This window comes from Musa acuminata, chromosome BXJ2-2 (genome assembly GCF_036884655.1).
Source record: "Musa acuminata AAA Group cultivar baxijiao chromosome BXJ2-2, Cavendish_Baxijiao_AAA, whole genome shotgun sequence".
Taxonomy (NCBI): Eukaryota; Viridiplantae; Streptophyta; class Magnoliopsida; order Zingiberales; family Musaceae; genus Musa; species Musa acuminata.
Window position 1 is genome coordinate 25574081 of NC_088339.1, and position 8672 is coordinate 25582752.

The window sequence follows — 8672 nt, forward strand, 5'->3', positions numbered from 1 at the left end:
TATAGTTAGAAATATCTTGTAACTCTTATTTAATATTACTTCGATTTTTTAAATTTTTTATTACATTATAATATTTCGTTTTTATCATTTATTTGCTTATACATTCCCAACATACTCTCCATGGCAATCATATTTGAACATTAACGATGACATGAACACTTCGAATACAAGAAAACAAGAGCGCACGTTGACTAATAAATTGAATGCCGATCGACAACCATGCCAGAGAGGATTCAACCAGTTAAGATACTGACTTCTGTACTTTGTCATTATGTTACTTATGCCAGTGGAATTCAACGCCATTAATGCAGGCATCCATGCCTCGTGTATCTACTCAACTATCAAACCATTCCCTCTCTCTCTCTCTTTCTCTCTCGTGGACCTGTAACATGGATTTTGGTCTGAATCTGAGGGATTTCCAGTCAAGTTCATGGAATCAAGAAATAGCAATATATCATGCATTTAAGCTAATATGATAAAGTCATTGCTCATTATAGTAGTAGAACGAGTAAGCAAACCAATGTCGTACGAAGGACCATTGGGAGATTTGTCATCTGATATGATGTGACTTTGAGAGATTATTTAAGTGTCTTAGGCATTGTTAATTCGATTCCAGAGAGAGAGAGAGAGAGAGAGAGAGAGAGAGAGAGAGAGTTTAGAAACCCAAAGTTGGCTCCGACAAGCTTCCTCGCCCTATGTATGTGGCTTTCTCAGAAGCCCAATATACGTAAGGCCTTAGGTAAGATAAATATCGTGCTCGTGAATGAAGTCAAAGACAACGTATGTAAAGTATAGTTAATTAAGACTTATCATGCCCATACACTAGTCGTGAAGAGTAAACAACAACAATCTCACGTACAAAAAGAGTCTGTCACCGTCAAATGGGCTGTGGAAGTACTCACCATGTCTTGGCAACACTCTGTACCCTCTCTGTGCGATCTGCTGCTTGTAACAAGCAAACAAAGTTTTCGATTGATTGAAATATTCTTTACCCGCCGACACGACAAGCACATCAGACCTACAACGCATGTGAATCGCCCAGAGGGCTGCGGCATGCTCAGTTGAGGTGTTTATGCTCCAACAATCTGCAAAGTCCCATTCCGACCGGTTTGTTCTCTTCTTTGATCATCCGGCATTTTATGAGTAGGTATAGTGTAAAAGCTTGAATTCTTTGGCCTAGGAAGATTTACGGCGGAATCTGAGACTGTTGGTGACAACATCGCCATGTTGTTGTCGGGAAATGCTCCGTCTTCTCTCGGAGAAATATCGACACAAAGGAAGGTGGTGTGTTCGCGTGAGGGCGTCGGCTCATGTGCACGCGTAGGCTTAAGTGGAGGCCAGACATGTTGTTCGACAAGAGCAGCCCGCCTGACCCAATCTACTGCTTTGCTAACGCAAGTCTTTTGACATGCGTCGTCTCTTGATCCGAGGAACACAACACGAAAAGCAAAGCTTTTGACGTGACGTCGACAACCGAGACAGCAGATGTCGACGATAGTGACCGAGTGTCCATCTCCATCTCCGGGTAGAAGTAAACACGGCAAGAGATCAGCATGATGTCTTGATCATGTTCTCGTTCCAAGCTAGATGAGAACAGAATGCACCTCATCTCAAAAATCCGTCCTTGCCTCGTTCGGCCGCCGTTCATGTTGTAGCATCACCCAGTCTGGATTAACTTACGGCACAATTAAAATAGCATCAAAACCAGAGACCAACTCTGACTTGACTTTGATGGCACAAGGCATCGTAGTAAAGGAAATTAGCTTCCCGCAACGGTCCCAATCAACAAAGATAAGTTCACTAATAATCTTACAGAACATATTGCTTATAGAATCAGTAACATTTCATATAATATTGACTGTTCCATTAAGAGACAGGAATCAGCAAAGGAAACGCGTTTGGTGAGCCAAGATGAGGCCACTGACAGCTGGAGATTCAACCATTTCTGGGTTCATGTAAATCAATCAAAGCAGGGGTCCAATGGGGCTCCTATGGATCAACTTGTTATTTATCTATGGTAGCAACAAGAACAGTGTCATGTTCCATACTGAATGCTTTCTTAAAAGAAACAAGAACAAAGTTATCGTACATACTGTTACTGAGAAATCGAATAACTTCATGGAATGAGGAAGTGAACAATCTCTCTCGATCATGAAGCCTTGGGCACTCAAAAAACCAGACAGATCGCGTGATCCAAGGCAAAAAGACACGAGGAGAAAAGAAACATGCTGTTTGGCGTAAAAATGTAAAGAATGATCGATCGTGCATTCGCTGCAGCAATCCGGTGTTATCATCTCTCGGACTTGCGATCGGTGGACGACAAGCGGAGGACCCACTTGGTCAAGAATGTCTTTCTGGGGCGCTGATGGCCGGAGTCATGGTTACTGCCGCAATCGCCGGAGTCAACGAAGCTTTTAAGCCGCTGCATGGCGAGCGTTAGGGTGTCCTCGGACATGTTAGCGAAGCAGACGCGGAACCACCCCGGTTCGTCGCAGTGGCACGAAGAACCCGGCGAGATGTTTAGTCCCACCTGATACACTATCTTCTTCCACAGCTCCATCTCTCCTTTGAAGGTGTTGGACTTCAGCAGGTGTCTCATGTCCACCCAGCAGAACAAGGCCGCACTTCCTTTCAAGCACCCGATCCCGATCCTGCGCAGTCCTTCGACAAGCATGTCGTGCCGCTCTTTGAGTCTCTTCTGATTCTCGAGAAGGTACTTATCGGTGAATTCTTTGTCGGATAACAACGCCGCGAGGAGGTACTGGGTTTGAGAAGAGACCATCCCAAAGCTTGACATCTTAGTAGCAGCAGACACGACTGCTTCATTCTCCGAATAGATTGCACCGACACGAAAACCTGGGAGGCCGAGATCTTTAGAGAGGCTGCACACGATGTGAATCCGATGGGAGACGTTGTTCCTGTCCTTTGTGGCCTCTGCAATGCTGATGAACCCCGGCGAGTCGAAGTTGGTCCCTGAGTAGATCTCGTCACTGATGAGATGGATGTCCTTGGAGACGACAAAGTCGACAAGAATGTCGAGTTCGTGTCGGGTCAGCGTCGTCCCCAATGGGTTGGACGGGTTGGTCACCAGCACACCTTTCACTCTGAGGCTACGCTTCTGCGCATCTTGGTATGCAGCTTCCAGGGCCGGTTTGGTGATCCTGAAGCCGTTAGAGCTCGAACAATGGATGGGAACGATCTCCGCTCCGGTTCGCCATTTGAGGTCTCTGTCGAATCTGTCAGACACACATGGGAAAGGTGAGTGTGTCACCATGGCAATTCAAGTACATGGAACCGATCGCGTGCATGGGTAGAGTAATTGGTCGACAAGGCTCTGTTGTGGATGTGTACGTACCCTGGGTAGTATGGAGTAGGCAGAAGGAATGCTTCTCCAGGTTCGGCAAGACAAAACATGAGAGTCTCATTGGCAGAAGTAGCACCAGCCGTGAGGACGAGCCTGTTGGGATCGAAAGCTACTTTGTTTCCTCTTACTTCTCCCATGTATTTAGCCAATGCCTGCAGATGTATGCATTGCGGACTGCAATTAGTAACCCAGCAGATTCTGTTGATATATGCGAGAATGGATGTGATCCTTCTGATATATCCCCGGTAAATTAGTTTAAGTTTATGGACTTACACGCTTGAAGGCTGGCAAGCCATGGTAGTCCTGGAACAAAGCGAGCTCCCGGAATAGTAGTGCTCCATCTTTCTTGAATGCAGCTGGGTCGGGATGGTTCTCAAGCCACGATTCGATGAGATCAAAGCAGAGCTGCAAGCATGAACGAGAGGCCTTAATATTAGTTACTGTCACAAGTGACTTGAGTGAGGAGAACTTGTCTGAGTGAGAGAACCAACCTGGTTCTCTGCGAGACCCATCTGAATGATCCCTGTCGGGTTAGTGATTGGATCATATGGGTTCTTCTCGTACTCCTGCCACCCCAGGAAATAGGAGGAGTCCTGCCCATGGATGTTGCATGCAGCTTTTCTGGAGAGCAGCATCTGATTCATTCTGGTAGGCTGAGAAGAGATTGAGAGACGCTGTATGTACAAAAGAACGAGAGAGAGAGAGAGAGAGAGAGAGAGAGAGAGAGAGAGAGAGATTTTGGTGATGCTTGGAAGGTGGAGGAGTAGGTATTTATAGAATCCTCGAAGTAACACAATCACGGATTGGTTTTACAGACAGATTGAATGGTGCTGGATTTAGTTCAGATGAAGCAATTTAGAATACACCTGCCGACACAAAATCTACTGGGCCCCTGATGTTGGACAAGAGACCTGCTTAACCCTCTAGTTTATATTGATGAAGGGAAAAGAATACAAAACATACCAGAGAATACAGAATTATGCAGCTTCCGAGTCGCAGAATGGACGGATGTCATGTTTAGTTGATCTGGAACACTAAGACCCACCCGAGCTAACACCCATCTCTGCTTGCTCCGACACACCGGCCTCCTCTGTTACATCATCCGAATCCCTGCATGGCACGGTCAACCAGAGGCTTCCTCGACGGAGGTGGGTGTACGCTTAGCCTGGATAACCAATATTTATGTATATATAAATATAAATCATCGTGATCAGTAGACTGAGCTAATCAAGCTTTGACTCTTCCGAGCATAAGCCATCGACTGCTCTGTCCATGCAACTTCCTCTCGCCTTGGTTTAATTAGCTTCATTTCTCCACTTGCTTCCGATGAGTCCAAACGAACAGCCTTTGATTGGTTCCAAGTCCCTTTCTCTGTTAACTCAGACCCCCCCCCAATGTGACTCTTAACTCAGAGCCAGGAGGACTGCTGATTCTTCCTCCTGCATGCTGTTAATTATTACATTGTTTATGAGACAATTGACATTAATTATTACTCCCATTGCATCAGCCTAGCAAGTACGTAAAACTTGCACTGCCATGCAAGCACCAGCTCTGTTTGTATATTTCTACGGAGGGACTACAGAGAGGAGGTCGTCTACGAGCTTTACCCAACGACTTGTAAGCAAACCACACAGTCTTGCATCAGTGACCGGAGAGAATGAATCGAATGGCTCACTCACTCTATAAACGACAAAATTAGGGTCAGACGTGTGAGAACACCCGCATTATGAAGCCATAAACTGGTTTTAGACGCAACTATATGAAAACACCTCTAGCTTAAGCAGTAATGTGGATCATGGATTAATCTGATTTGATTCATATTTATATACATAAGAAAATTCGAATTATTGCTCGAGAGGTCGATTAGTGCTCGGATGTTTGTTCCGCAACTAATTTGTATGAAGATCGAAATCGAAAATGATTTTCCAACATGATCCCTCTTGATGGTTAACAGTTTGGTGCACCCATGCGGTCCATAAACCACTTGGATCGAACCCGAGGCATCCATGGGTTGCTTTCTACTTAAAGGAAATAGAGCCCTTCTTTGTTGTCTATTGTTCTTATCGCTACATATATTCAACTTCAACGACAACATACATCAAACTTGACGGGTGTGGATACGGAGCAATGATCCACGCGTTCGATGGGCCGTGAGATCGTGGAGTCCAACGATGGTTGGGACGTTGTTTTCTCCTGCCAAGATCATGAGTTAGGATTTGTCTTCCCCGGATGGACATCGTCGGCCTAGCAGGCACTTCCACCTGTTTGACATCAACAGCATTTGATGTTGTAGCCTCTTCGTTCGACATGAACAGCATTTGATGCTCTCCTTCTACGGGATGAGAAATGAGAATGACTTGAAGTTGGAGGAATGGCAAGTGTTCCATTGCGAGTTCCCCCACAGCAACTACACAGCACAACGAAGGATCGGATGAGATAGAATGGCAAGATGGGCTTCCAGTATCCATATGGGCTGCCCTCACTCACATACGTGACTCTGTCCCTTCTCGCTCTTCCTCTTTGCTTCCGAAGATTTCTCACCCCCTAATGCTCGGCTACTCTGCCATTTTCCTTCTCTGTTGTAAAGCTTCTTCAAACCCTCGATGAGCTCTGCAATGCATCGAGTTGAGGCATCAGAAAGAAAGTTTGCTATCGAGAAGGTTATCGAACGGAAGGAAGGAAGCTCACTGGGATTGGGAATCGAACTCATAGCCAAAAATGTCTAAAAAGATCCAAATCGAATTCAACCGGTCAGAACACGGCAAGCCCAACACCATTGGCTTCTCTTTTGTGTAGCTGACCAGCGCACTCAACCCCACTGAGAAAAGGAACTCTACCTCAGCATCACCTGCTACACTCCTACTACCATTTGCAGGACAAGGAGATCTGAAGCCAAGAGAGTGGAAGGATGACAAATTAGAAGCCACACCCGAAAGGCAAATCAACCATCAAGCCTCCTTGTCCCCTCGACCCAAACCTTTTGGAATTGGCTCCTCAATTTAGCCACTCCATAATGCCCAGGTATGACACTAGCTAGCTGCGACCGATGTTAATCTACGAGTGGAGAATCCTCCACCAAAGTGGACTCCTAACTAGGCCTTTGATCTGCACAAAAGCTGCAGCTAAAGAAGGTTTCTGTGAGCAGTGGCCTCACGAACTCCTTTCATTGTAAACTTAAGCTGCATAATTGATCCTTGGACTCCTGTATATCGAGGGGGGGCAATAATAGTTTTATACCTGAGCAAGCAATAGCAACTTAAAAGCAATTATAAGCCTCAGCCACATACATCTTCATGTGAGCAGTACATTTGATCCAAACTCTGTGTGCGAGTCCAAAGAAGGATCCCGTGAGGTGTTCATTAGTTCCTTCCGACAAGAAGCAAGATCACAGTTCATGACACCCCTTCTCCCGAGATGATTTGAATCCATTATCTTCCACCCTCCAAACAGAAGAAAAAAGGCTCACTAGACCCTGCCACTTCATCTTGCTAATCCCATTTCACAGTAGGTCAGGCTTTATAGCTGAACTTGTCCAAGACAAGATATAGACACTCAATGTAAATTAAACATAAAAGATCTGCTTCATTAGGTTGCTCTAAACTGGGTTTTACAGAGTCTACAGGGGACATACAGTTTGATATTGCCACTTGAGCTGCTTAGACTTGCCATCCTTAGTGACTGTATCCTTACTCCACAAACAAGAAAGAGAAGCATAAAAAACAAAAGCAGGTAGGGTTTCCAAGATATAATTGTCATTAGGCCAAGACAGGATAGCTGCATAGGTTAGGCCTGGAAGACACAATCTCAGGCTTTGGTTTAAACTAGTCAGAATGCCCCATAAATCAACTCAGAATCACGTTCTCTGCAGCTTCCTATCGTAAGATTAAAGATTAAACAGAGCAGAGCATCAGGTCTCCTTGTACAAATGTCCTCCCCATCCATCACATAAAGCTCTGTATTGAACAGAACAGAGCTACTCAATTAGTTTCTTTGTCAAGTTTTGGTATACATTCTCGTTGTGAAGCTTCAAAGAACTTCTTTTCACAGAGAAAACAAAAGAAGAAAAGGCAGACAGATGGCTAAGTAAAACCAAAAGGCAAGAGAAAAGAAAAGAAAAATAACAAAAAGGAGCGAACTTTACTCTTGGAAGAATGAGAAGGGGAATCCAAGATGGGATTTTTTATGCCGGATTCATGGCGGGACAGATCCGAAGAAGCGAACCAGTCAGTAGTCGGGCATGAGGTGGGAGACCTTGCCCTCGTCGTTGGTCATCATGGCCGCCTGCTCCGTGACCCGAAGCCAGATGCAAACCGCGGTGAAACTGAGCACCAGGCTAAGAAGACCACTACCGAGCCCAATTCCGACAATGGCGAGCACCGACAGTCCCTTCCCTCTCATGGGCGGCAGGGGATACCCATAGAGGTCCCTGTTGCCGATAAAGGAGCTGGCGTTGAACCGCGGCAGCCCCGCCGCCAAGCCCGACCGGTTGGCGAGCAGCACAGGGATGGGGCCCTCGAGGCGGTTGTAGGAGACGTCGAAGGTGGAGAGGCGGACGAGGAGGCCGAGCTGGTCAGGGATGGGGCCGGAGAGAAGGTTGGCGTGGAGGTCGATGACGTTGAGATAGGCGCAAAGCGCGAGCTGCGGGGGTATGGGGCCGGTGAGGCGGTTGGAGGAGAGGTTGAGGACAGCGAGGTTGAGGAGGGCGGAGAGCTCCGACGGGACGGGGCCGGAGAGCTGGTTGGAAGAGAGGTCGAGGGACTGAAGGTTGGTGCAGTTGGAGACGTAAGGGGAGATGGCACCGCCGAGGGCGAGGCCGGCGAGGGAGAGCTTGTAGATGCGCCCGTTGTTGCAGGTGACGCCCTGGAGGTAGGAGGTGAATCCATTGCAGGGGGCAGCGAAGTTGGCGCGGGTCCAGTTCCGGAGGCTGCTGTTGGGGTCCGTCAGCGATCGCCGGAGGTTGGAGAGGCACGCCTGGTCGTCAGACTCCGCCAAGGTCGGCGGCGGCAGGAGGAGCTCGACAAGAAGGAGAAGCCCCACGCACAAGAGCGGCGGCCGCGGCGGCTCCATTAGAGTCGAGGAAGAACAGATGATGGATCGGGAGGAGGACGAAAATGGACCCCTTTGGATGCTGCTACTTCTGCGGCAGCTACTCGTTCTCTCGTTCGGGGGAAGGTGGCATCTTTGCTTAAGGTATCATCGTCACCCAAAATGGGCCGCATCTACAATTGAATCGTGGCCCATATGCAACTCGCATATTATGTTGGATTCGATCAAATGTATTGTCACGGATCGTGGCCTCAGGTTGGGC

General features: G+C 47.2%; 2 protein-coding genes across 2 annotated transcripts; both read right to left on the reverse strand.

Annotated features, from left to right (window-relative positions):
* Positions 1-2131: 2131 nt before the first annotated feature.
* MA-ACS2 (1-aminocyclopropane-1-carboxylate synthase 3) lies at positions 2132-4077 on the reverse strand. The gene is made up of 4 exons (XM_009391176.3): positions 3856-4077; positions 3638-3769; positions 3356-3516; positions 2132-3236 (listed from the first exon to the last, which is right to left on the reverse strand). Exons 1-4 carry the CDS (start codon positions 4006-4008, stop codon positions 2291-2293), a joined length of 1392 nt encoding a protein of 463 aa, XP_009389451.2. The 5' UTR covers positions 4009-4077; the 3' UTR covers positions 2132-2290.
* A 3228-nt stretch (positions 4078-7305) lies between these two features.
* LOC135605583 (receptor-like protein 44) lies at positions 7306-8672 on the reverse strand. Its single transcript, XM_065095846.1, has one exon. The coding sequence runs from the start codon at positions 8429-8431 to the stop codon at positions 7589-7591; it is 843 nt and encodes a 280-aa protein (XP_064951918.1). The 5' UTR covers positions 8432-8672; the 3' UTR covers positions 7306-7588.